Source organism: Pelobates fuscus, chromosome 1, assembly GCF_036172605.1.
Source record: "Pelobates fuscus isolate aPelFus1 chromosome 1, aPelFus1.pri, whole genome shotgun sequence".
Lineage (NCBI taxonomy): Eukaryota > Metazoa > Chordata > Amphibia > Anura > Pelobatidae > Pelobates > Pelobates fuscus.
The window spans coordinates 14,297,817-14,325,316 of NC_086317.1; the positions used below are offsets into that span (position 1 = coordinate 14,297,817).

The 27,500-nt window shown below is 46.2% G+C and overlaps 1 protein-coding gene across 2 annotated transcripts in view; it reads right to left on the reverse strand.

Moving 5' to 3' along the window:
* The window catches only part of NAA50 (N-alpha-acetyltransferase 50, NatE catalytic subunit), a 49,613-nt gene that overhangs the window by 7,543 nt on the left and 14,570 nt on the right, over positions 1 to 27,500 (reverse strand). The window contains exons 2-4 of one of the 2 annotated variants that reach the window (XM_063446419.1): positions 13,909 to 14,042; positions 12,843 to 12,962; positions 11,575 to 11,641 (exon numbers count right to left, since the gene is read on the reverse strand). In XM_063446419.1, the coding sequence (XP_063302489.1) occupies positions 11,575 to 11,641; positions 12,843 to 12,962; positions 13,909 to 14,042 (321 nt within the window). Of the gene's footprint in view, positions 1 to 11,574; positions 11,642 to 12,842; positions 12,963 to 13,908; positions 14,046 to 27,500 lie in introns of both variants that reach the window. The other variant, XM_063446412.1, reaches the window with a different exon arrangement.

A 27,500-nucleotide genomic window follows, 5' to 3' on the forward strand; every position in this document is an offset into this window, starting at 1 on the left:
TGTGTGTGTGTGTGTGTATGGGAGGCAACAGTGTGTGTGTGTGTATGGGAGGCAACAGTGTGTGTGTGTGTGTGTGTGTGTGTGTATGGGAGGCAACAGTGTGTGTGTGTGTGTGTATGGGAGGCAACAGTGTGTGTGTGTGTGTGTATGGGAGGCAACAGTGTGTGTGTGTGTGTGTATGGGAGGCAACAGTGTGTGTGTGTGTGTATGGGAGGCAACAGTGTGTGTGTGTGTATGGGAGGCAACAGTGTGTGTGTGTGTGTGTGTATGGGAGGCAACAGTGTGTGTGTGTGTGTGTGTGTATGGGAGGCAACAGTGTGTGTGTGTGTGTGTGTGTATGGGAGGCAACAGTGTGTGTGTGTGTGTGTGTGTGTATGGGAGGCAACAGTGTGTGTGTGTGTGTATGGGAGGCAACAGTGTGTGTGTGTGTATGGGAGGCAACAGTGTGTGTGTGTGTGTATGGGAGGCAACAGTGTGTGTGTGTGTGTGTATGGGAGGCAACAGTGTGTGTGTGTGTGTATGGGAGGCAACAGTGTGTGTGTGTGTGTATGGGAGGCAACAGTGTGTGTGTGTGTGTGTGTGTGTGTGTGTGTATGGGAGGCAACAGTGTGTGTGTGTGTGTGTGTGTGTGTGGGAGGCAACAGTGTGTGTGTGTGTGTGTGTGTGTGTGTGTGGGAGGCAACAGTGTGTGTGTGTGTGTGTGTGTGTGTGTATGGGTGTATGGGAGGCAACAGTGTGTGTGTGTGTGTGTGTGTGTGTATGGGTGTATGGGAGGCAACAGTGTGTGTGTGTGTGTGTGTGTATGGGTGTATGGGAGGCAACAGTGTGTGTGTGTGTGTGTGTGTGTGTATGGGAGGCAACAGTGTGTGTGTGTGTGTGTGTGTATGGGAGGGAACAGTGTGTGTGTGTGTATGGGAGGGAACAGTGTGTGTGTGTGTGTGTATGTGTGTGTGTATGGGAGGGAAAAGTGTGTGTGTATGGGAGGGAACAGTGTGTGTGTGTGTGTGTGTATGGGAGGGAACAGTGTGTGTGTGTGTATGGGAGGGAACAGTGTGTGTGTGTGTGTGTATGTGTGTGTGTATGGGAGGGAAAAGTGTGTGTGTATGGGAGGCAACAGTGTGTGTGTGTGTATGGGAGGCAACAGTGTGTGTGTGTGTGTGTGTGTATGGGAGGCAACAGTGTGTGTGTGTGTGTGTGTGTATGGGAGGCAACAGTGTGTGTGTGTGTATGGGAGGCAACAGTGTGTGTGTGTGTATGGGAGGGAACAGTGTGTGTGTGTGTGTGTATGTGTGTGTGTATGGGAGGGAAAAGTGTGTGTGTATGGGAGGGAACAGTGTGTGTGTGTGTGTGTGTGTGTATGGGAGGGAACAGTGTGTGTGTGTGTATGGGAGGGAACAGTGTGTGTGTGTGTATGGGAGGGAACAGTGTGTGTGTGTGTGTGTATGTGTGTGTGTATGGGAGGGAAAAGTGTGTGTGTATGGGAGGCAACAGTGTGTGTGTGTGTGTGTGTGTGTGTGTGTATGGGAGGCAACAGTGTGTGTGTGTGTGTGTGTGTATGGGAGGCAACAGTGTGTGTGTGTGTGTGTGTGTATGGGAGGCAACAGTGTGTGTGTGTATGGGAGGCAACAGTGTGTGTGTGTGTGTGTGTGTGTGTATGGGAGGCAACAGTGTGTGTGTGTGTGTGTGTGTGTGTATGGGAGGCAACAGTGTGTGTGTGTGTGTGTGTATGGGAGGCAACAGTGTGTGTGTGTGTGTGTATGGGAGGCAACAGTGTGTGTGTGTGTGTGTGTATGGGAGGCAACAGTGTGTGTGTGTGTGTGTGTATGGGAGGCAACAGTGTGTGTGTGTGTGTATGGGAGGCAACAGTGTGTGTGTGTGTGTGTGTATGGGAGGCAACAGTGTGTGTGTGTGTGTATGGGAGGCAACAGTGTGTGTGTGTGTGTGTGTATGGGAGGCAACAGTGTGTGTGTGTGTGTGTGTATGGGAGGCAACAGTGTGTGTGTGTGTGTGTATGGGAGGCAACAGTGTGTGTGTGTGTGTGTGTATGGGAGGCAACAGTGTGTGTGTGTGTGTGTGTGTATGGGAGGCAACAGTGTGTGTGTGTGTGTGTATGGGAGGCAACTGTGTGTGTGTGTGTGTGTATGGGAGGCAACAGTGTGTGTGTGTGTGTGTGTGTGTGTATGGGAGGCAACAGTGTGTGTGTGTGTGTGTGTGTGTGTGTATGGGAGGCAACAGTGTGTGTGTGTGTGTGTGTGTGTGTGTATGGGAGGCAACAGTGTGTGTGTGTGTGTGTGTGTGTGTGTGTGTGTGTGTATGGGAGGCAACAGTGTGTGTGTGTGTGTGTGTGTGTATGGGTGTATGGGAGGCAACAGTGTGTGTGTGTGTGTGTGTATGGGAGGCAACAGTGTGTGTGTGTGTGTGTGTGTATGGGAGGCAACAGTGTGTGTGTGTGTGTGTGTGTGTGTGTGTGTGTGTGTGTGTGTATGGGAGGCAACAGTGTGTGTGTGTGTGTGTGTGTGTGTATGGGAGGCAACAGTGTGTGTGTGTGTGTGTGTGTGTGTGTGTATGGGAGGCAACAGTGTGTGTGTGTGTGTGTGTGTGTGTGTGTGTATGGGAGGCAACAGTGTGTGTGTGTGTGTGTGTATGGGAGGCAACAGTGTGTGTGTGTGTGTGTGTGTGTGTGAGGCAACAGTGTGTGTGTGTGTGTGTGTGTGTGTGTATGGGAGGCAACAGTGTGTGTGTGTGTGTGTGTGTGTGTATGGGAGGCAACAGTGTGTGTGTGTGTGTGTGTGTGTGTGTATGGGAGGCAACAGTGTGTGTGTGTGTGTGTGTGTGTGTATGGGAGGCAACAGTGTGTGTGTGTGTGTGTGTGTGTGTATGGGAGGCAACAGTGTGTGTGTGTGTGTGTGTGTATGGGAGGCAACAGTGTGTGTGTGTGTGTGTGTGTGTGTGTGTGTGTGTGTATGGGAGGCAACAGTGTGTGTGTGTATGGGAGGCAACAGTGTGTGTGTGTGTGTGTGTGTGTGTATGGGAGGCAACAGTGTGTGTGTGTGTGTGTGTGTGTGTGTATGGGAGGCAACAGTGTGTGTGTGTGTGTGTGTGTGTGTGTGTGTGTGTGTATGGGAGGCAACAGTGTGTGTGTGTGTGTGTGTGTGTGTATGGGAGGCAACAGTGTGTGTGTGTGTGTGTGTGTGTGTATGGGAGGCAACAGTGTGTGTGTGTGTGTGTGTGTGTGTGTATGGGAGGCAACAGTGTGTGTGTGTGTGTGTGTGTATGGGAGGCAACAGTGTGTGTGTGTGTGTGTGTGTGTGTGTATGGGAGGCAACAGTGTGTGTGTGTGTGTGTATGGGAGGCAACAGTGTGTGTGTGTGTGTGTATGGGAGGCAACAGTGTGTGTGTGTGTGTGTGTGTGTATGGGAGGCAACAGTGTGTGTGTGTGTGTGTGTGTGTGTGTATGGGAGGCAACAGTGTGTGTGTGTGTATGGGACGCAACAGTGTGTGTGTGTGGGACGCAACAGTGTGTGTGTGTGTGTGTGTGTGTATGGGACGCAACAGTGTGTGTGTGTGCGTGTGCGTGTGCGTGTGCGTGAGGGAACTGTGCGCATGGGAGGGAACTGTGCGCGCGCGCATGGGAGGGAACAGTGCGTGTGTGTGAGGGGACAGTGTGTGTGGGCGGGGACAGTGTGTGTGTGTGGGCGGGGACAGTGTGTGTGTGTGGGCGGGGACAGTGTGTGTGTGTGGGCGGGGACAGTGTGTGTGTGTGGGCAGGGACAGTGTGTGTGTGTGGGCGGGGACAGTGTGTGTGTGGGAGGGGACAGTGTGTGTGTGTGTGTGCGAGGGTACAGTGTGTGCGCGCGCATGGGAGGGAACAGTGTGTGTGCGTATGGGAGGGAACAGTGAGTGTGCGCGCACGCATGGGAGGGAACAGTGTGTGTGTGTATGGGAGGGGACAGTGTGTGTGTGTGTGTGGGAGGGGACAGTGTGTGTGTGTGTGTGGGAGGGGACAGTGTGTGTGTGTGTGTGGGAGGGGACAGTGTGTGTGTGTGTGGGAGGGGACAGTGTGTGTGTGTGTGGGAGGGGACAGTGTGTGTGTGGGAGGGGACAGTGTGTGTGTGGGAGGGGACAGTGTGTGTGTGTGGGAGGGGACAGTGTGTGTGTGGGAGGGGACAGTGTGTGTGTGGGAGGGGACAGTGTGTGTGTGGGAGGGGACAGTGTGTGTGTGGGAGGGGACAGTGTGTGTGTGGGAGGGGACAGTGTGTGTGTGTGTGTGTGTGTGCGCGCGAGGGGACAGTGTGTGTGTGTGCGTATGGGAGGGAACAGTGTGTGTGTGCGTATGGGAGGGAACAGTGTGTGTGTGCGTATGGGAGGGAACAGTGTGTGCGTGCGTATGGGAGGGAACAGTGTGTGCGCGCGCATGGGAGGGAACAGTGTGCGCGCGCGCATGGGAGGGAACAGTGTGTGTGTGTGTGTGTGTGCGCGCGCATGGGAGGGAACAGTGTGTGTGTGTGTATGGGAGGGGACAGTGTGTGTGGGAGGGGACAGTGTGTGTGTGGGAGGGAACAGTGTGTGTGTGGGAGGGAACAGTGTGTGTGTGGGAGGGAACAGTGTGTGTGTGGGAGGGAACAGTGTGTGTGTGTGGGAGGGAACAGTGTGTGTGTGTGGGAGGGAACAGTGTGTGTGTGTGGGAGGGAACAGTGTGTGTGTGTGGGAGGGAACAGTGTGTGTGTGTGTGTGTGTGTATGTGGGAGGGAACAGTGTGTGGGCGCGTATGGGAGGGAACAGTGTGCGCGCGCGCATGGGAAGGAACAGTGTGTGTGTGTGTGCGCGCGCATGGGAGGGGACAGTGTGTGTGTGTGTGGGAGGGGACAGTGTGTGTGTGGGAGGGGACAGTGTGTGTGTGTGTGGGAGGGGACAGTGTGTGTGTGTGTGGGAGGGGACAGTGTGTGTGTGTGTGGGAGGGGACAGTGTGTGTGTGTGTGGGAGGGGACAGTGTGTGTGTGTGTGGGAGGGGACAGTGTGTGTGTGTGTGTGGGAGGGGACAGTGTGTGTGTGTGTGGGAGGGGACAGTGTGTGTGTGTGTGGGAGGGGACAGTGTGTGTGTGTGGGAGGGGACAGTGTGTGTGTGTGTGTGGGAGGGGACAGTGTGTGTGTGTGTGTGTGTGTGTGAGGGGACAGTGTGTGTGTGTGTGTGTGTGTGGGAGGGGACAGTGTGTGTGTGTGTGTGTGGGAGGGGACAGTGTGTGTGTGTGTGTGTGTGGGAGGGGACAGTGTGTGTGTGTGTGTGTGAGGGGACAGTGTGTGTGTGTGTGTGTGAGGGGACAGTGTGTGTGTGTGTGTGTGAGGGGACAGTGTGTGTGTGTGTGTGTGTGTGGGAGGGGACAGTGTGTGTGTGTGTGTGGGAGGGGACAGTGTGTGTGTGTGTGTGTGGGAGGGGACAGTGTGTGTGTGTGTGTGGGAGGGGACAGTGTGTGTGTGTGTGTGTGTGTGGGAGGGGACAGTGTGTGTGTGTATGGGAGGGGACAGTGTGTGTGTGTGTGTATGGGAGGGGACAGTGTGTGTGTGTGTGTATGGGAGGGGACAGTGTGTGTGTGTGTGTGTGTATGGGAGGGGACAGTGTGTGTGTGTGTGTGTGTGTGTGTGTGTGTGTGTATGGGAGGGGACAGTGTGTGTGTGTGTGTGTATGGGAGGGGACAGTGTGTGTGTGTGTGTGTGTGTGTGTATGGGAGGGGACAGTGTGTGTGTGTGTGTGTGTGTATGGGAGGGGACAGTGTGTGTGTGTGTGTGTATGGGAGGGGACAGTGTGTGTGTGTGTGTGTATGGGAGGGGACAGTGTGTGTGTGTGTGTGTATGGGAGGGGACAGTGTGTGTGTGTGTGTGTATGGGAGGGGACAGTGTGTGTGTGTGTGTGTGTGTATGGGAGGGGACAGTGTGTGTGTGTGTGTATGGGAGGGGACAGTGTGTGTGTGTGTGTATGGGAGGGGACAGTGTGTGTGTGTGTGTGTGTGTGTGTATGGGAGGGGACAGTGTGTGTGTGTGTGTGTATGGGAGGGGACTGTGTGTGTGTGTGTGTGTGTGTGTATGGGAGGGGACAGTGTGTGTGTGTGTGTGTGTGTGTATGGGAGGGGACAGTGTGTGTGTGTGTGTGTGTGGGAGGGGACAGTGTGTGTGTGTGTGTGTGTGTGTGTGTATGGGAGGGGACAGTGTGTGTGTGTGTGTATGGGAGGGGACAGTGTGTGTGTGTGTGTGTGTGTGTGTGTGTGTGTGTATGGGAGGGGACAGTGTGTGTGTGTGTGTGTGTATGGGAGGGGACAGTGTGTGTGTGTGTGTGTATGGGAGGGGACAGTGTGTGTGTGTGTGTGTATGGGAGGGGACAGTGTGTGTGTGTGTGTATGGGAGGGGACAGTGTGTGTGTGTGTGTGTGTGTGTGTGTATGGGAGGGGACAGTGTGTGTGTGTGTGTGTGTGTGTGTATGGGAGGGGACAGTGTGTGTGTGTGTGTGTATGGGAGGGGACTGTGTGTGTGTGTGTGTGTGTATGGGAGGGGACAGTGTGTGTGTGTGTGTGTGTGTGTATGGGAGGGGACAGTGTGTGTGTGTGTGTGTGTGGGAGGGGACAGTGTGTGTGTGTGTGTGTGTGTGTGTATGGGAGGGGACAGTGTGTGTGTGTGTGTATGGGAGGGGACAGTGTGTGTGTGTGTGTGTGTGTGTGTATGGGAGGGGACAGTGTGTGTGTGTGTGTATGGGAGGGGACAGTGTGTGTGTGTGTGTGTGTGTGTGTGTGTGTATGGGAGGGGACAGTGTGTGTGTGTGTGTGTATGGGAGGGGACAGTGTGTGTGTGTGTATGGGAGGGGACAGTGTGTGTATGGGAGGGGACAGTGTGTGTGTGTATGGGAGGGGACAGTGTGTGTGTGTGTGTGTGTGTGTGTGTGTGTGTGTATGGGAGGGGACAGTGTGTGTGTGTGTGTGTATGGGAGGGGACAGTGTGTGTGTGTGTATGGGAGGGGACAGTGTGTGTGTGTATGGGAGGGGACAGTGTGTGTGTGTATGGGAGGGGACAGTGTGTGTGTGTGTGTATGGGAGGGGACAGTGTGTGTGTGTGGGAGGGGACAGTGTGTGTGTGTGTGTGGGGGAGGGGACAGTGTGTGTGTGTGTGTGGGGGAGGGGACAGTGTGTGTGTGTGTGTGGGAGGGGACAGTGTGTGTGTGTGTGTGTGGGGGGGGGGGGGGACAGTGTGTGTGTGTGTGTGGGAGGGGACAGTGTGTGTGTGTGTGTGTGTGTGTGGGAGGGGACAGTGTGTGTGTGTATGGGAGGGGACAGTGTGTTTGTGTGTGTATGGGAGGGGACAGTGTGTGTGTGTGTATGGGAGGGGACAGTGTGTGTGTGTGTGTATGGGAGGGGACAGTGTGTGTGTGTGTGTATGGGAGGGGACAGTGTGTGTGTGTGTGTATGGGAGGGGACAGTGTGTGTGTGTGTGTATGGGAGGGGACAGTGTGTGTGTGTGTGTGTGTGTGTGTGTGTGTGTGTGGGAGGGGACAGTGTGTGTGTATGGGAGGGGACAGTGTGTTTGTGTGTGTATGGGAGGGGACAGTGTGTGTGTGTGTGTATGGGAGGGGACAGTGTGTGTGTGTGTGTGTGTGTGTATGGGAGGGGACAGTGTGTGTGTGTGTGTGTGTGTATGGGAGGGGACAGTGTGTGTGTGTGTGTGTGTGTATGGGAGGGGACAGTGTGTGTGTGTGTGTGTGTGTATGGGAGGGGACAGTGTGTGTGTGTGTGTGTATGGGAGGGGACAGTGTGTGTGTGTGTGTATGGGAGGGGACAGTGTGTGTGTGTATGGGAGGGGACAGTGTGTGTGTGTGTGTGTGTATGGGAGGGGACAGTGTGTGTGTGTGTGTATGGGAGGGGACAGTGTGTGTGTGTGTGTATGGGAGGGGACAGTGTGTGTGTGTGTATGGGAGGGGACAGTGTGTGTGTGTGTGTGTATGGGAGGGGACAGTGTGTGTGTGTGTGTGTGTGTATGGGAGGGGACAGTGTGTGTGTGTGTGTGTGTGTGTGTGTGTATGGGAGGGGACAGTGTGTGTGTGTGTGTGTGTGTGTGTATGGGAGGGGACAGTGTGTGTGTGTGTGTGTGTATGGGAGGGGACAGTGTGTGTGTGTGTGTGTGTATGGGAGGGGACAGTGTGTGTGTGTGTGTGTATGGGAGGGGACAGTGTGTGTGTGTGTGTGTGTGTATGGGAGGGGACAGTGTGTGTATGGGAGGGGACAGTGTGTGTGTGTGTGTGTATGGGAGGGGACAGTGTGTGTGTGTGTATGGGAGGGGACAGTGTGTGTGTGTGTGTGTGTGTATGGGAGGGGACAGTGTGTGTGTGTATGGGAGGGGACAGTGTGTGTGTGTGTGTGTGTATGGGAGGGGACAGTGTGTGTGTGTGTGTGTGTATGGGAGGGGACAGTGTGTGTGTGTGTGTGTGTGTATGGGAGGGGACAGTGTGTGTGTGTGTGTATGGGAGGGGACAGTGTGTGTGTGTGTGTGTATGGGAGGGGACAGTGTGTGTGTGTGTGTGTGTGTATGGGAGGGGACAGTGTGTGTGTGTGTGTATGGGAGGGGACAGTGTGTGTGTGTGTGTGTATGGGAGGGGACAGTGTGTGTGTGTGTGTGTGTATGGGAGGGGACAGTGTGTGTGTGTGTGTATGGGAGGGGACAGTGTGTGTGTGTGTATGGGAGGGGACAGTGTGTGTGTGTGTATGGGAGGGGACAGTGTGTGTGTGTGTGTATGGGAGGGGACAGTGTGTGTGTGTGTATGGGAGGGGACAGTGTGTGTGTGTATGGGAGGGGACAGTGTGTGTGTGTGTATGGGAGGGGACAGTGTGTGTGTGTGTATGGGAGGGGACAGTGTGTGTGTGTGTATGGGAGGGGACAGTGTGTGTGTGTGTATGGGAGGGGACAGTGTGTGTGTGTGTATGGGAGGGGACAGTGTGTGTGTGTGTATGGGAGGGGACAGTGTGTGTGTGTATGGGAGGGGACAGTGTTTGTGTGTATGGGAGGGGACAGTGTGTGTGTGTGTGTGTATGGGAGGGGACTGTGTGTGTGTGGGAGGGGACAGTGTGTGTGTGTGGGAGGGGACTGTGTGTGTGTGTGTATGGGAGGGGACTGTGTGTGTGTGTGTATGGGAGGGGACTGTGTGTGTGTGTGTATGGGAGGGGACTGTGTGTGTGTGTGTATGGGAGGGGACTGTGTGTGTGTATGGGAGGGGACTGTGTGTGTGTGTATGGGAGGGGACTGTGTGTGTGTGTGTGTATGGGAGGGGACTGTGTGTGTGTGTGTGTATGGGAGGGGACTCTGTGTGTGTGTGTGTGTGTATGGGAGGGGACTGTGTGTGTGTGTGTATGGGAGGGGACTCTGTGTGTGTGTGTATGGGAGGGGACTCTGTGTGTGTGTGTGTGTGTGTGTGTGTGTATGGGAGGGGACTCACGTGATTCGGAGCGTTGCCATGGTAACCACAGCTCCCCCCGGGTCACTCTCCCCCCCTCCCTCCTCTGCCAGCTGTCAGCAAAGTGCTAGCGGGCCGGAGAGGGAGATCTCTGCACCGGGACACACAGTTTGAGAACCTCTGGGTTACAACACTGCTATTTATTTTTTTGTTAAAGGTTTTACAAAAGTAAAAGAAACTGGAATGTCTTGTCATGTTTTAATGTACACAATGTCTTAAATTGATGATCGTCTATGCATATGTACCAAAGTACAACTAAATTGATTGGGATTTGTAAATAAACAGACAGCCTAAAAAAAAAATTTTAAAGCAAGAAATACCTTAGTATGTTTGAGGGTACAAAATGTAAGAAGGGAGACAATAAAGTTTCATACAAGTCGGGAGTAATACAATGCAGTGCATATCATCTCTAAATATTTGCTAGCCTCATTTTATGTTAAGAATAGTAAGGTTACGTCGGGCGAGTATTCAGTTGCAGATTATTGAAAAACAGGCTAGTACTAGGCTATGGCATCTGAAAGCTGAATGAAGTCAAAATACACAGGCTTCACTATAGGTTGCTTAGGCTCAGTGGCAGGTGCAGATCAATTATGCGATTATCAAGAGTAATACTAGGCTATGTAGTGCCTTATGCATGTCGTAGGTGAGTGGATTATGTGGGTTTCGACATATAGTGATAAAACTAACGCGCAACTAGTCTGAAGCCATAACAAAAGTGTGGCATTGAGTAGTACTAATAATACTAGTAACAGGATTGATAATCCGTTTGACTAGGCTGCCCTAGAGCTTATTGCTGAACACGGGAATTTCTTGCTTATCTGCTAGAAGCAACAGCATAGGTTAGGTGTACTATAGGTATACATGCTGGAGTAGGGTTGTGCAGTGGACAAGGGAAAATGCTGCTTATTAAGAGTGGCATCTCTGAGCTGCAGCTTACAAACGTTAGTCCCTGAAACAGTTTATCCAATGCCCGACCTCTCGTGGTCATGGGAGCTTGCATGTGGTGCATAGAGGGTCGTTGCTGTTGGCGGATTCTTGCTGGAGCTGGGTCCGAGGTCGCACGGAGGGAAGAGAGCGAGTGTCTCTAGTCGGTGGGGTGCAGCACTTCTGGTGGAGGGTCTGTTAGTCTGCAGTCTCTTGGGCCTCTTATGCCTCCGTGTGTGCGGGAGATTCTTCCGGGTCGTCTCTTCTGTGGCCTTCTTCCCATGTGGGTCAGGTAGGGTGTGGGTGAGCGTTGTGATTTTGCGCCCTGGGATTTTTCCCTCACCTCCCGCTGCCTGCGACTCCTCTTACCCGTTGTCAGTAGGTCATGCAGGTCGGGTATGGGTGCTCGGTACCGCTCTTGAAGTTTGTCCCAGAAGCGGTTAAAAATCACCTCCGAGCGCTGCAAGGTGTCTTGCTGTGGGCTCTGTTCGGCAGCTTGCTTTTGGGTGCTGTGTTGTCAGCCGCCATCTTAGGTGCGCCTCGTGCGGGCTGTTTCTCGTTTGGGTGCAAGGTATGGTCTTGGCAGATTTCTCCAGTCACCCTGTGTAGACCGGGTTAACCCCCGCCGGTCCCTGAGGGGGGGGGGGGGATAGGAGGCCCGTGCACCGAGGGATCTGTTCGTGGTTTTACCGTCCAGGAGAGCGGCCGCCTCTCCTCGGCTCGGCCACAGACAGGCCTCGTTTGCTTGTTGAGGGTTCCCGGGCAGTATGTAGGTCGATTTTGGTGTCTTCTGGTGCCCCCGGGTTCCCCCTATACCGCTTGTGCCTTCTGGTGGGTGAACTTGCTGAATTTCGGGGTTTATGCCCCTTATTATGTCGGGTTTGTCAGGAGCTGATTTTTAAGCACGTCCGTCCAGCACAGCGGTTAGGCTCTGCCCCCTTAGTGAACTATTTTTAAGTAAAATAATTCATCGGATTGTGAAACAATTTGAAAGTGGAATCCCATTAACTTTATGTTGTGTGCATGGATTTAGGAACCTCTTTACCTACTGTTCACCAGGTCATGTGTTTTGTTAAAATTAAAGTTTGTCTTATCTACTGTACAGTGCTGCAGAATATGTTGCTACTGTATAAATAATTTGAAATGATGTGTAACAAGAGACTTACAAATAAATGTTGTCAAAGGTGCCATCTTTTTCGCAAATGTTTAAAACGTGGTTCAACATTTTTGTTCCTGTAAATATAAAAATAAGTTAAATGTAGGCAATTCTTAACTTCGCCCCCAAAATAAAATGTGCTTAAGACAAACTGTCCACCCAAACAAGTCTGTTGATAAGAGCAGAATTCGAATAAATCCAAACAATGTGCTCAGGTTCACAGGTGAGCGAGTATAGCACTATGGGACATAAATGGAACGGTGCTGTGAGCTTCCCAAAAATAATGTAATAATGTAAAGATAAATTCCATCTAAACATTGTGCTGTTCAACATACAGATTGACACAAATCTATTTAAATATAGATCCCCATTTATCAATCAAGTCATTTAAACGGTATGCTTGTTTGGGAAGTGCCCTTTTACCTACTGTTTCCATATGACATGTTTAATTACAGTGGTTTGTCTTGTTTATCTATTGTACAGCAATGCAGAATATGTTGCCACTATAGACCTCTGACAAAGAACTGAGAGAGGATAGCAAGAGTGTAAGCATTTACTCCCAGAACAGCAACTACAGCACACCATCTGTGCTTATTTCCTAGTCACTGCTTCTTGAGTTGATTCGGAGTAAAGGAACGAAATGACTGATGTCACTCTCTTCACACACTGCTGTGCCATCAATGAAGTCAGTGTCTGTCTCATGAGGAACAATTACCCTACTTGGAGAGCTGTTGCCCAGGAGGGCAATGCAATCTATCTGCAGGTGAGACACAGGTGGAACCTGAGGTGAGTGTTACAGCCACAGAACTGCGTTCGTGGTGGCACTGGAGCCAAGAGAGATAGCAGTGTTAACATCTAAAATGTAAAGTGAATATACAACCTACCTCAGTGTAATTATATATTATTTCCTTGGGGCAGGGAGAGAAAGGTCCAAGTCAAATAAAACTGTAATGACCGGTTTTCATTAACTTATATGGAAATGTATAACTTTCTGCTACATACAATTATACATTATGTTGAAGGAATACTAACTTTCTTGTTAACCTTAATCTAAATATTTGTGTTGCACCATCTCATTTTTTAAATTTATGTATATTTATATTATTCAAGAAATTCCTTTCCGCCTTTCAGACAGCCATCGTTATGCTCCTGCATTTGCCAGTATGAAATTTGTTCTCCAGAGATTTTTCACACTATGCCAAGAATATCTGTGCTGAAGCAGTTATGTCTGTTTTGAAATGTCTTTTTGGAATGCAAGGCATGAAGTGCAACACTTACCTATTCCCAGTCTACGGTACGGTGCCAAACACCCTAGCGTCATGATGTAAAGCCGCTTCTGATTTTGAGAATGGTCCACTCTACAGCACACAGCACCCACTGCAATGTCATTGAAATATGCTGTAGGGAGAAGAGACAAACTTAGCATATTTTGTGAGTAAAATCCTCTGGGTATGATTAACAAGAGTGAAATCGGGTGAAAAATGAAGAGTACTGTGTAAAACACTCGATCAGCATTATGGCCACCCTGGGTTCAGGGCTCAAGCGGAAACAGTAACATTCTAAAATGGATATTCTTGAGATTCTAACAAAAGAATAGCGGTTTATGTTGGCTGCATGGAATGGAAAAGCAATGTCAGTTGGCTGTGAAAGGATCAGCAATTTCAGCAATTCTCTAAACAAAGGGAGATTTCTATAAAGGTTTTCAACTTTGTTTACTACAGTTTACAAGGATAAAATGCAAATAAATGAACCCTCTTTGGAAGAGTGTAGATGAGAAATACATTGTTTATATGGGCTTCTGAAGAGAGAAGGGGAAATATTTGGCAAGTAGATCAATGCTGAATAAAATGAAAGAAAAAAAATGAAAAGCCAATGGCTCCCCCTGGCACCATTTCGAGGTTATGGTACTTGGAGTGTTTAATTATAATCATTACAATCATAATAAAAAGTTTAAAAGGAATCTCACTCTGTATTACTTTATATCTGATTTGAAAAACACGAGGAAGGAGTTCGAAAAAGACCCATCAGTTTGCTCTTGTATTGTAATGAAATGTTTGAAAGCTGAAACGATGGAGCTTCTCTACAATGATCATGGGGGAGGGGAGGGAGAGATATTAAAAGGTTGTCTGGTTTCAGTGTGATTGCTCCACTTTTGCTCTTCATAAATAAGCAAAGCTCAATCAATTTTTTTTTAGTTTGTTGCAAAAGCGGAAGTACTTCAACCTGTTTTTTTGTTTTGCCTTCTTTTGGGTCAACAGCAAAAAAACAAATGTAAGGAGGCTGAACTTGGACGCAAGTCTCTTTTCAACTATGTAACTATGATACGGCATTTGAATCCCCTTACCAAGTTTGGCGAGCTCCCCAACCTCCAATACGTCTTTGTAGAACTTGTCATTATAGCTCACTGGGAAAATCACTTGATTCAACCGCTTCAGTTGCTTTATGTTATGTGGCGTCACATCTCCCAGCTCAATTCGGCTACTGGAACAAAAGAGAACACAGTTAACTACAGTATTAAGATCCCCAACTCCCAATCCGTACTAAATAACAAGATTTAGCTTGTTTTCTTTAGATACAACTAGACTTTACAGTATGCTATTCCTGCACTCAGGAATGTAATCCAGGCCTCTGAGTATTGTCTCTACCTCAATGTATATGTTACTTGTATGTTCTGTTGATACTTGCTGCTCACCTCTTCACAACACTGATTTAAACATTATCTGTTAGTACTCTATTCCCAGAACTATTACCTTGAAGAAAAATACTGACCACTATACTGTATGTTCCAAAATATCTATAACCAATTATAGCCTTATACTTACAGCCTTCATTTAACACTCCCAGGCTGGCAGAGCCAAGCGGCTTCCAATGGGAAGAAGTCAAATATTTGGAAGGAATAATTATGCAAAGCAAGTTATTAATATGGCTGCCCTTACTGTCAGACAATAAGGGAGGTCTCCAATACATTTAAATGGACACTATAGTAACCAGAACAACTACAGCTTATTGAATTTGTTCTGGTGAGTAGAATCATTACCTTCAGGCTTTTTGCTGTAAACACTGTCTTTTCAGAGAAAATGCAGTGTTTACATTACAGCCTAGTGATAACTTCACTGGCCACTCCTCAGATGGCTGTTAGAGATCCTTCCTGGGTCATGGCTGCCAAAAATGCATCACAACAGTCAGTATCTCCTCCCTCTGCATGCAGACACTGAACTTTCCTCATAGAGATTCATTGATTCAATTCATCTCTACGAGAAGATGCTGATTGGTCAGGGTTGTGTTTGAATCATGCTGGCTCTGCCCCTGATCTGCCTCTTTGTCAGTCTCAGCCAATCCTATGGGGAAGCACTGTGATTGGATCGGGCCACCACTTCTGATGATGTCAGCAGACTGCTTGTTTTTCTGAGGCAAACAGCATGCAGAGTTACAGCTTCAAGCTTGAATACAATAAGATTTTGCTATATTTATGGAGGCATGAGGGGCCGAGGGGGGGGGGAGAGCTAGATTGTGGTTTTAACACTTTAGGGTCAGGAATACAGAATTACAGAAGTTTGGTCTTTAAGAGGTTAAAGCAATTATTTAAAGCCATAGGAGAACAGTTAGCTAGGTTTATCAAGCAAAGGAAAAAAGTTTATTTTAAATTAAATTATACTCGAAACTGAGAACACAAAAACTGGACCACGTGCCCCGACCAATTACATACACATGCATAAAATCCTTTACAACTGTAAACATTGATACACAATGAATGTTCTGTAGAATGAAAACTGTATACGCTTCCATTGCAAGATAAGCCAATACTCAGGTGTGATATGTTAATCAGATGGAAAACCAACCTTTAGATAACAGGTCATATTCTGCTTCATCTAGATGCACAAATGGCAACGACTTTTTCTGGTTATAAAGTTTTATTTATTTATTTTTTGCTTCTTTCAGTAAAGTTATATCTAAAAGTTCCTACCTCAAAATAACATTCTAATGCTTTACGTCTCAAGTATGTGGTATGAATTATCTTAAAACCCAAGAATATTTGCCTTATGAAGGCTACAGGCCAATAGGTGTTCTCTTGCACTGGTGGCATTTATACTTGTGCTTTGCTAACAGTGCAAGTCCCCAACACAAATATCACAGGCTTCCAATAGCACAGGCGGATTTTACATAAGAAACGTAACTCTCCTGTGCTTCTGGAAGTTGATATTGAAACAACATGGTCAGAGTCCGTAGGATGTATTGGAGAGTGGATTAGCAGATTGTAATTAATTTTCTCCCAGGTTGCAGTTTCCAAAATGTTAAATTTGGAGATTGTGAGAAGGATTAAGTACTTACCAGGACCCAACAAGGGCTGTATAGCTCATTGCTATAAATAGATTGTGACCATCAGTGTAGGAATGTGTAGTCCAGAAATAAATCCTAGTGTTGATCTGTCCGCGGAGCTAGAGCTATATTTACAGCTATCATTGCAGAGTTTAACAAACATACACCCTAGGCTCAAAGCTGTCACAGACAGACTATATCAGACAAATGCTGATCAAAAGTGCGGTGCTTATGGGGACAAACATCAAGTATTGATCCAGCCTACAAATTTATAGGAGACACTAAATGCACCAAAACAACTTTAGCTTAATGAAGCAGTTTTGGTGTATAGATCATGCCCCTGCAGTCTCACTGCTCAATTCTCTGCTATTTAGGATTTAAATCACTTTGTTTATATAACCATAGTCATACCTCCTGCATGTGACTAACACAGCCTGCCTAAACACTTCCTGAAAAGGAACGTAGATATTTTAGGTTTCTTTACTGCACATGCCGTATATTCTAGAAATTCCTATCTCCTGCTCTATTAATAGGCTCATAGACCCAGCAGGAGCCTCGTGTGTGTAATTAAAGTGCAATTTACAAAGCAGGAGATAGATTTTAGCTTGCTTTAGAAGTTAATTGAAAATTAAACCATTTTTTCCCCCCATGAAGGCTGTGTCAATACCAGCCAAGGGAGGTGTGACTAGGGCTGTATAAACAGAAACAAGAGTGATTTAACTCCTAAATGGCAGAGATTTGAGCAGTGAGACTCCAGGGTCATGATCTATACTACAGGTAGTTATCAAGAGGTTTTTAAACTACAGCATCCACAATGCTTTGCTATTCTAAAGGCATGCAAAGCGACATGGGAGTTGCAGTTTTAAAACATCTGGAGATCTACCTTTTGGGCACCCCTGATCAATATAATAAAACTTCATCATTAAAGGAAAGTTATAACAAAGATGTTGTCCAGGCACTCAGGATTTAATTCAACAGCAGATTAGAAACAAGTGCAACGTTTCCATCTCAGATCTTTCTCAAACTTCTCGGAGATCAAAACGTTGCACTAGTTTCTAATAAATCTGCTACTGAATTGAATCCTGAGTGCCTGGACAACATATTTTTTCTAACAGTTGCAGTGGAGACAGCCAACACCAGGTCTGGGAGCACAAGGATCCTAACTAGAGGGCTGTATTAAAAAATTTTTTCCCCAATATAAAGGAACGTTCTAGTCACCAGAACCACCACAGCTTAATATAGTAGTTCTGGTGTCTATAGCATAACCCTGCAAGCTTTGCACTGTAAACGCTGCCTTTTCAAAAAGTAATAATTCAACAGCAATTTCTCCATAGAGGTCAGTGGGATGTGCAATGAAGAGCTCAGTATTGAGTCCAACATGGATATTTTATGGGGATAGTCTAAGGCTAAGCACCAAAATGTTAAATACATGATTTAGGGGCATGCAATTTACACACCCAATAAAGCAGTTTACACACCCAATAAGTTGTGTTCTGATGGTGACTTGGGTTAAAGGGGTGCTCTAAGCCTAACTGACACACACTGCAAGCAGTCAAACCATTTCTGAACAGTTTGACACTTACTGGGCTGTATCAGGCACCGTGGTCATTACATCAAGCAATTATTGGCATAAACCTCTGTGTCGCTGGCATACAGGTCTATGCAGAGAACCGACTGGTGGGGGAGGGAAATTTCGCCAGCGCAACCGTTCAATTACATTTTCTAACGCCTTTATACATACAGCTAAGAGCATTAGAAAGCTCAATAGCTATGGGAGACAGATATTGGGTTGAGCTATTCATTAGAAATCTGGTTTAACTCTTTCAGATTATTTTAAAAAAGCAATACACTGTGCCAACTTTTAAAACCCAATTAAAAATCCTCCATAGATAGTACTGTCCCTCAAATTCTATATAAAATGAACGCTAACAATGCAAAATATTGCTGGAGGTGTAGTGTCAAAATAGGTTCCTTTATACATATACGGTGGAGGTGTAGCAATTTACAAAACATAAAATAAATGGTAACCAAGATCATAGAAATTGTTTAGAAGAAGCTGGTCACTAGAGATGTTCAACAGTTTCTTTTTCCACCTAAACCGAATATGTCATTGCTTATACAGATCAGGACGGCTGTGAAAATCTGCTTAGCACGTTACTGGAGGGCAAATTTATTACAGAGTAATACTGAAATTATCCATATCAATTACCAGTATTCTATGGAAACATTAGTTCAAAAAGATAAATAGGTTAAAAGAGTATGACAAAGTCTGGTTTCCCTGGGCATTATTTAGTGTTGGTCTATGATTCTCTTGATGCCTACAGATATTTTAAAAGTGTCAATAATCTTTCAAAATATGGGGGGGCGGGACTTCGGGTCTGACCAAGATGGCTGCAGAAACCAAGTTATATAGCTGAAAAGAGACTTGCGTCCATCAAGTTCAGCCTTCCTCACATATGCTTTTGCTGTTGATCCAAAAGAAGGCAAAAACCCAGTCTGAAGCGCTTCCAATTTTGCCACAAACTAGGAAAAAATTCCTTCTTGACCCCAAAATAGCAGTCATATGTCTCCTTGGATCAAGCAGCTATTACCCCACTAATTAGAAATTATATCCCTGTATGTTATGTTTTTGGAAGTATTTATCCAATTGCAGTTTTAACATCTGTAATGACTGACAAAACCACCTCTTCAGGCAGAGAATTCCATATCATTATTGCTCCTTAAGTGCTCCGCTCCACTAAACCGGAAAATGGGTCACAACCGCCGCCTAGAACCCCCCAAACCTTGAGGGACTCACAAACGAGACCACAGCAAGGTCCAATGGATGGCTTTCTGCAGTCCCAGCATGGAGCTGGTGGAGAGGCCGAGAGCTCGGGGATGACACCGATGTCCCCGGCCTCCCTGGCGGGACCAGAGAACCCTGTGCAGGACCGAATTGGGGAGAATCTGCAGAACATGGCAGCTTCCATGGCTACGAAGGCCGACCTCCAGATTCTCACTACCACAATTCAGGACACCCTGCGGGAGGAGATGGTGGGCACCCTGACAGAGGTAGCCGCCCAAGCAGGCTGCATCAAGGCACTGGAGCACTCTGCTGAATTGCGGCAACAGACACAGCAGTCTCCCGACAGGGTGAAATTATCCTGACTATGCAGAGACACCTGGAGGACCTGGATAATATTGGCCGCAGGTGCAACATCCAGATATGCGGCATATCGGAGGCTGAGTGAGAGGAGAACGTGGAGGAGGTACTGTCGGGACTATTCCAGCTCCTGCTGCAGAATGAAGCTCCCCAGCGCTTTGAATTCGAACGGGCCCACAGAGCCTTACGACCACGCTCACTGGAGGAGGGACCCAATACGCTGCCTGCCTATGCGGACGACCTTTTTTCCATTGCTAATCCTCGGACCACGATGCCCTGCCTCCTAACAATTCAGCAGAATCTCTACATAGCCAAACACGTACAATACAGTTAAACACTCCCATTCATTCCAGCAAAATCCTCCCCTCAGCCTGTGATATAATTACTGTACACAATGGGTTAACAATTATCACAGGCAGGAAAATACAGTTTTACACAATATTCATAACTCACAAAATATCCATACAATCTTCATAAAGTTACATATTATTAATCAGCATACTTCAAATAAAAACATACCCAAATATCAGACAATTCCCACCAGTGGTTAAAAATTTAGCTAGAAGTCCTTTATGACCGACCACAAGCATGCTTTCCTGCCCAAAACAGTTCCAGAGAATCAGGCTGTGCGGCCGGTCTATTTCCCATGTTAAAGTCAGTTCAAACAGACGAACGACAACCATTCGAATTGTCGAATGCATTGTTCCAGGGAAGGTAAAACTTCAGCGGTGTTCGTGCCGTTTTGTAGCCGATTTTAGTTCCATGAATTTGACGGCACACACCGCTGACCGTGTTCGACTAAAGATGGCTGCCGCCACGTGTTCGACTGCACGAAAGGAGGCCACCCAGCTGTCGGCAATTAGTCTGCGGTTAACTGCCAGCCTGGGAGGTAAATTAGCCGCACACTTCCACTTGTGTGGTCCGCCTGGTCGGTAAGCCCCATTTCCCGAACCAAATAGGAAAATGACATGCACAAAGTAGTTTAACAGTCTGGGGATGCCGTTTTAAAGGGACATTGTCACAAAAAGTCTTCCTATGCCCATATACTGTTTTTAAAGGACCATAATCACAGGGCAAGAGGCTGGCAAGCAGGCCTCTCCAGGACCAAGTGGCGAAGGGCACTTCGTCACAGTATGCATAACTGCCACGTCAAGGCAGGTCTTTTTCCTGCGAGACATTTACCAACATGACCTCATTCCCCTGCTGAAGACGCTGCTGGCAAACCTAGACAAATGGGCATACCCACATGTGTGGGCGAATAGCAGTGATCAAAATGAATATACTCTCACGGGTCCTTTATCTCCTTCAGACCATCCCACTGGCTTTACCGCATCCTAGAGTGGCACACAGGTTCCTCGCAAAAACAATGGGTGACTCTAGACAAAGAGGGAAATGGTACTACCCTGGAGTCAGCCATATGGAAGGAGGTTTCTGGAGAGTTGGAGCGCAGGGACGGAGCAGGACCAGAGCAGCTGGAGGTTGATGAGGGAACAACCACACGTCTCGCACACGCCTAGTCCTTTACTCCCAGTCACTCACAACAATATATTGGGAGGGGGACTCCCACCGAGAGCATGGCCCTTCTTGGGGGATGGGAATACATCCCCATCCATAGTGCCTTACACGATGGGGCGATACGTAGCCTGGACTTGTTGTTGAAGGGTAGATCCCAAACTCCTCTGGCCGCCCTCCGATACATGTAACTGAAGCATTACTATGATTCACTTCCTCATAAAGACACAGAGAACTCACCTGGTTTGAATGTATATGTGAATAGGGTACCACACTTGATAGGGCAGTTTCCACACTCTACCAGTATCTCTTAGTCAGGCACCAGACAACGAACAGCACCTTTCGCAGGCAATGGGAAGAACTCTCGGGCAAGACCTTTTCCACTCAACAATGGGACAAAGCTTTAACATGGCAACATAAGAGCTCCATTAGTTCGCATTACCAGGAGATGCATTATGAACCAATATCTGTGGTATAAAACACAGACCCTACACCATAAAATCTTCCTGACGATCCCTGCAACATGCTGGAGATGCCAAGTGGAGAGGGGGACCATGATACATCTGGTGGGAGTGTCGTGACATTGTCTCATTTTGGGAGATGGTTAGGGTTAAAGTGACAGATCTTGGGGGCACGACCGATTGGTCAGCTGAACTGGCACTTCTGCATATTTCATCACAACCCGTATCACTATACAAGAAATCGATTCTACAAAACTTATTAAATGCAGCCAAGGCACTGGAGGCAGACTGAGATCCCCGGCGAGGACATTCAGGGGGCAGAAGCGTTTCATGCCTGCCTGACAGGGGGGGAGGAGTAAACACGCAGAGGCATGGACACATTTGTGCCCCAATGCCTGTGATATGTGGGGGGGACTTGCAAAATGTTCTGATTCCTCAACTATGTCTATTGTAACCGATAATATAATAGCTGAGCTGACTAGCATTGGAATGTTTACCACAGAATTTGTAAGCACGTATTCACCAAACTAAATGATGAGGCCTGCACGCTTACTCTCCTCCCTTTGTACTAATTTATGTTTTATTCTTCTGCAAAACTATTCTACAAATAAAGATTCTCAACTATTCTACAAATAAAGATTCTCAAAAAAATATTTAAAAAATATTTCAACATGCATTCCCAATCATATTTAAAGGTTGGATATTTTTCTCCCATGTTTTAACTTTTTTTTTATCAGTAACTGATCTTTGTATTGTCTGTTTTCTACATTGTCGATTGTAGATATTTATTGTCAATGATTAGATGAAATAGCTCGTATAAAATACAATTAAAATTAAGGGGAAAAAAATTAAAAGCTCAACAGCTGGGAGAAGTTCCCTTTTGCTGTAACAGGTGCTTAAGACGTGGTCCTTGTTGCTCAAATGGACTACAGTCGTCATGGAGCCACATGCCAAAGTCCAACCTTCACTAGTTTATGACTTTCCAAGTTTGTAAGAAACATTCTACCTGAATAATAAGCACGTAAAACACAGTGGGCAGAGCTTAGTATCTACATTTCAATGTTCCATACAGGCTTTCAGCTCTCAAGCTGGTCATAGCAGTAGCACTGCATGTTACATTGCACTAATTGCCAGAGGTCTGTGTAGGTGGCAGGTCAATGCAACACACGTCTTCAAGCCTTCTGCCAATGGGAATAGATGTAGGAAGTGAAATCTGAGAATTATGGTCCACTTTCTTGTTTTAAGGTGAACCTATATAGGAGGAAGAATATATAGACAGAAACATGGTGCTGTGGCTTCACAGCCTGCACAGAGCAAGGTGACTTAAAGTAGTGTTCTTCTTCACACATGGAACTTCTGTTCACAGCACAATGGTCTTTGCAGTAATGGCGCCAGCAGTACCCTGGCCCAGTTTCCTGGTGAAGGGGCACACAGTGGTGCTGACAGTCCACCAGAAGCCAAAAGTCTATGCTGCTTGCCATTCTGATTTCAGCTTTTTTATGACTATTCTTCTTTCAGTATACTTTGGCTTGTCATATCGCACCTTGTCTCATTCAGAATCCCTGACTTCTTCTAGTCTTATTACTATTCTATATGGCACTAAGGTCCGGTAATAGGGATTGACCGATATTGTTTTTTAAGAGCAGATACCGATAATCTGTGAACATTCAGGCCGATAGCCGATAACGTGCCGATATTCTGTACATTTACCATTTTGAAAAAATAAACTATTTCTAAAGGAAAATGCACAAAATATACATGCCACATGTAGTGAATGCAGTGTGTTTAGACAGGGGAGATGTGTGTGTGTAGTGGATGCAGTGTTTTTGTGTGTGTAGTATGTGTATATATAGTGAACGCAGAGTGTGTGTGTGTATATATATATAGTGAACGCAGAGTGTGTGTGTGTATGTATATATATAGTGAACGCAGAGTGTGTGTGTGTGTATATATATAGTGAACGCAGAGTGTGTGTGTGTATATATATAGTGAACGCAGAGTGTGTGTGTGTATATATAGTGAACGCAGAGTGTGTGTGTGTATATATAGTGAACGCAGAGTGTGTGTGTGTGTGTATATATAGTGAACGCAGAGTGTGTGTGTGTGTATATATAGTGAACGCAGAGTGTGTGTGTGTGTATATATAGTGAACGCAGAGTGTGTGTGTGTGTGTATATATAGTGAACGCAGAGTGTGTGTGTGTGTGTATATATAGTGAACGCAGAGTGTGTGTGTGTGTGTGTGTATATATAGTGAACGCAGAGTGTGTGTGTGTGTATATATAGTGAACGCAGAGTGTGTGTGTGTGTATATATAGTGAACGCAGAGTGTGTGTGTGTGTGTATATATAGTGAACGCAGAGTGTGTGTGTGTGTATATATAGTGAACGCAGAGTGTGTGTGTGTGTATATATAGTGAACGCAGAGTGTGTGTGTGTATATATAGTGAACGCAGAGTGTGTGTGTGTGTATATATAGTGAACGCAGAGTGTGTGTGTGTGTATATATAGTGAACGCAGAGTGTGTGTGTGTGTATATATAGTGAACGCAGAGTGTGTGTGTGTGTATATATAGTGAACGCAGAGTGTGTGTGTGTGTATATATAGTGAACGCAGAGTGTGTGTGTGTGTATATATAGTGAACGCAGAGTGTGTGTGTGTATATATAGTGAACGCAGAGTGTGTGTGTGTGTGTATATATAGTGAACGCAGAGTGTGTGTGTGTGTATATATAGTGAACGCAGAGTGTGTGTGTGTATATATAGTGAACGCAGTGTGTGTGTGTATATATAGTGAACGCAGAGTGTGTGTGTGTATATATAGTGAACGCAGAGTGTGTGTGTGTATATATAGTGAACGCAGAGTGTGTGTGTGTATATATAGTGAACGCAGAGTGTGTGTGTGTATATATAGTGAACGCAGAGTGTGTGTGTGTATATATAGTGAACGCAGAGTGTGTGTGTGTGTATATAGTGAACGCAGAGTGTGTGTGTGTATATATAGTGAACGCAGAGTGTGTGTGTGTATATATAGTGAACGCAGAGTGTGTGTGTGTATATAGTGAACGCAGAGTGTGTGTGTGTGTATATAGTGAACGCAGAGTGTGTGTGTGTATATATAGTGAACGCAGAGTGTGTGTGTGTGTGTATATATAGTGAACGCAGAGTGTGTGTGTGTGTATATATAGTGAACGCAGAGTGTGTGTGTGTGTATATATATAGTGAACGCAGAGTGTGTATATATAGTGAACGCAGAGTGTGTGTGTATATATAGTGAACGCAGAGTGTGTGTGTGTGTATATATAGTGAACGCAGAGTGTGTGTGTGTATATATAGTGAACGCAGAGTGTGTGTGTGTATATATAGTGAACGCAGAGTGTGTGTGTGTATATATAGTGAACGCAGAGTGTGTGTGTGTATATATAGTGAACGCAGAGTGTGTGTGTGTATATAGTGAACGCAGAGTGTGTGTGTATATATAGTGAACGCAGAGTGTGTGTGTATATATAGTGAACGCAGAGTGTGTGTATATATAGTGAACGCAGAGTGTGTGTGTGTATATATAGTGAACGCAGAGTGTGTGTGTATATATAGTGAACGCAGAGTGTGTGTGTGTATATATAGTGAACGCAGAGTGTGTGTGTATATATAGTGAACGCAGAGTGTGTGTATATATAGTGAACGCAGAGTGTGTGTATATATAGTGAACGCAGAGTGTGTGTATATATAGTGAACGCAGAGTGTGTGTATATATAGTGAACGCAGAGTGTGTGTATATATAGTGAACGCAGAGTGTGTGTGTATATAGTGAACGCAGAGTGTGTGTGTATATATAGTGAACGCAGAGTGTGTGTGTATATATAGTGAACGCAGAGTGTGTGTGTATATATAGTGAACGCAGAGTGTGTGTGTATATATAGTGAACGCAGAGTGTGTGTGTATATATAGTGAACGCAGAGTGTGTGTATATATAGTGAACGCAGAGTGTGTGTGTATATATAGTGAACGCAGAGTGTGTGTGTATATATAGTGAACGCAGAGTGTGTGTGTATATATAGTGAACGCAGAGTGTGTGTGTATATATAGTGAACGCAGAGTGTGTGTGTGTATATATAGTGAACGCAGAGTGTGTGTGTATATATAGTGAACGCAGAGTGTGTGTGTATATATAGTGAACGCAGAGTGTGTGTGTATATATAGTGAACGCAGAGTGTGTGTGTATATATAGTGAACGCAGAGTGTGTGTGTATATATAGTGAACGCAGAGTGTGTGTGTGTATATATAGTGAACGCAGAGTGTGTGTGTATATATAGTGAACGCAGAGTGTGTGTGTGTATATATAGTGAACGCAGAGTGTGTGTGTGTATATATAGTGAACGCAGAGTGTGTGTGTATATATAGTGAACGCAGAGTGTGTGTGTGTATATATAGTGAACGCAGAGTGTGTGTGTATATATAGTGAACGCAGAGTGTGTGTATATATAGTGAACGCAGAGTGTGTGTATATATAGTGAACGCAGAGTGTGTGTATATATAGTGAACGCAGAGTGTGTGTATATATAGTGAACGCAGAGTGTGTGTGTATATAGTGAACGCAGAGTGTGTGTATATATAGTGAACGCAGAGTGTGTGTATATATAGTGAACGCAGAGTGTGTGTGTATATATAGTGAACGCAGAGTGTGTGTGTATATATAGTGAACGCAGAGTGTGTGTGTATATATAGTGAACGCAGAGTGTGTGTGTATATATAGTGAACGCAGAGTGTGTGTGTATATATAGTGAACGCAGAGTGTGTGTGTATATATAGTGAACGCAGAGTGTGTGTGTATATATAGTGAACGCAGAGTGTGTGTATATATAGTGAACGCAGAGTGTGTGTGTATATATAGTGAACGCAGAGTGTGTGTGTATATATAGTGAACGCAGAGTGTGTGTGTATATATAGTGAACGCAGAGTGTGTGTGTATATATAGTGAACGCAGAGTGTGTGTGTATATATAGTGAACGCAGAGTGTGTGTGTATATATAGTGAACGCAGAGTGTGTGTGTATATATAGTGAACGCAGAGTGTGTGTGTATATATAGTGAACGCAGAGTGTGTGTGTATATATAGTGAACGCAGAGTGTGTGTGTATATATAGTGAACGCAGAGTGTGTGTGTATATATAGTGAACGCAGAGTGTGTGTGTATATATAGTGAACGCAGAGTGTGTGTATATATAGTGAACGCAGAGTGTGTGTATATATAGTGAATGCAGAGTGTGTGTGTATATATAGTGAACGCAGAGTGTGTGTGTATATATAGTGAACGCAGAGTGTGTGTATATATAGTGAACGCAGAGTGTGTGTGTATATATAGTGAACGCAGAGTGTGTGTGTATATATAGTGAACGCAGAGTGTGTGTGTATATATAGTGAACGCAGAGTGTGTGTGTGTGTGTATATAGTGAACGCAGAGTGTGTGTGTGTATATAGTGAACGCAGAGTGGGTGTGTATATATAGTGAACGCAGAGTGGGTGTGTATATATAGTGAACGCAGAGTGGGTGTGTATATATAGTGAACGCAGAGTGTGTGTGTATATATAGTGAACGCAGAGTGTGTGTATATATAGTGAACGCAGAGTGTGTGTATATATAGTGAACGCAGAGTGTGTGTGTGTATATATAGTGAACGCAGAGTGTGTGTATATAGTGAACGCAGAGTGTGTGTGTATATAGTGAACGCAGAGTGTGTGTGTGTATATAGTGAACGCAGAGTGTGTGTGTGTATATAGTGAATGCAGAGTGTGTGTGTGTGTGTATATGTAGTGAATGCAGAGTGTGTGTGTGTATATGTAGTGAATGCAGAGTGTGTGTATATGTAGTGAATGCAGAGTGTGTGTGTGTGTATATGTAGTGAATGCAGAGTGTGTGTGTGTGTGTGTATATGTAGTGAATGCAGAGTGTGTGTGTGTATATGTAGTGAATGCAGAGTGTGTGTGTGTGTGTGTATATGTAGTGAATGCAGAGTGTGTGTGTATATGTAGTGAATGCAGAGTGTGTGTGTATATATAGTGAATGCAGAGTGTGTGTGTATATATAGTGAATGCAGAGTGTGTGTGTATATATAGTGAATGCAGAGTGTGTGTGTATATATAGTGAATGCAGAGTGTGTGTGTATATATAGTGAATGCAGAGTGTGTGTATATATAGTGAATGCAGAGTGTGTGTATATATAGTGAATGCAGAGTGTGTGTATATATAGTGAATGCAGAGTGTGTGTGCACCGTCTGGGCTGTAATGCTTTTGGCTCCCTCAAAGTGTTGGTCAGAACCTCTGCTGAAGTCAGAAGCTTCTACAATGAGCTTTAAGTTACTGAGCTAGGCCCTATCAGACGGCTTATTGGCTAAGAGTATGAGTTGAGCATGAGCACCAATGAGCTAAGGCATGCCCTGTCAGGGTTAGCTGAATGCAGGAAGCATCTAGCAGAAAACATGAGGTAACAGGCAGCCAGTGGCCCCCAT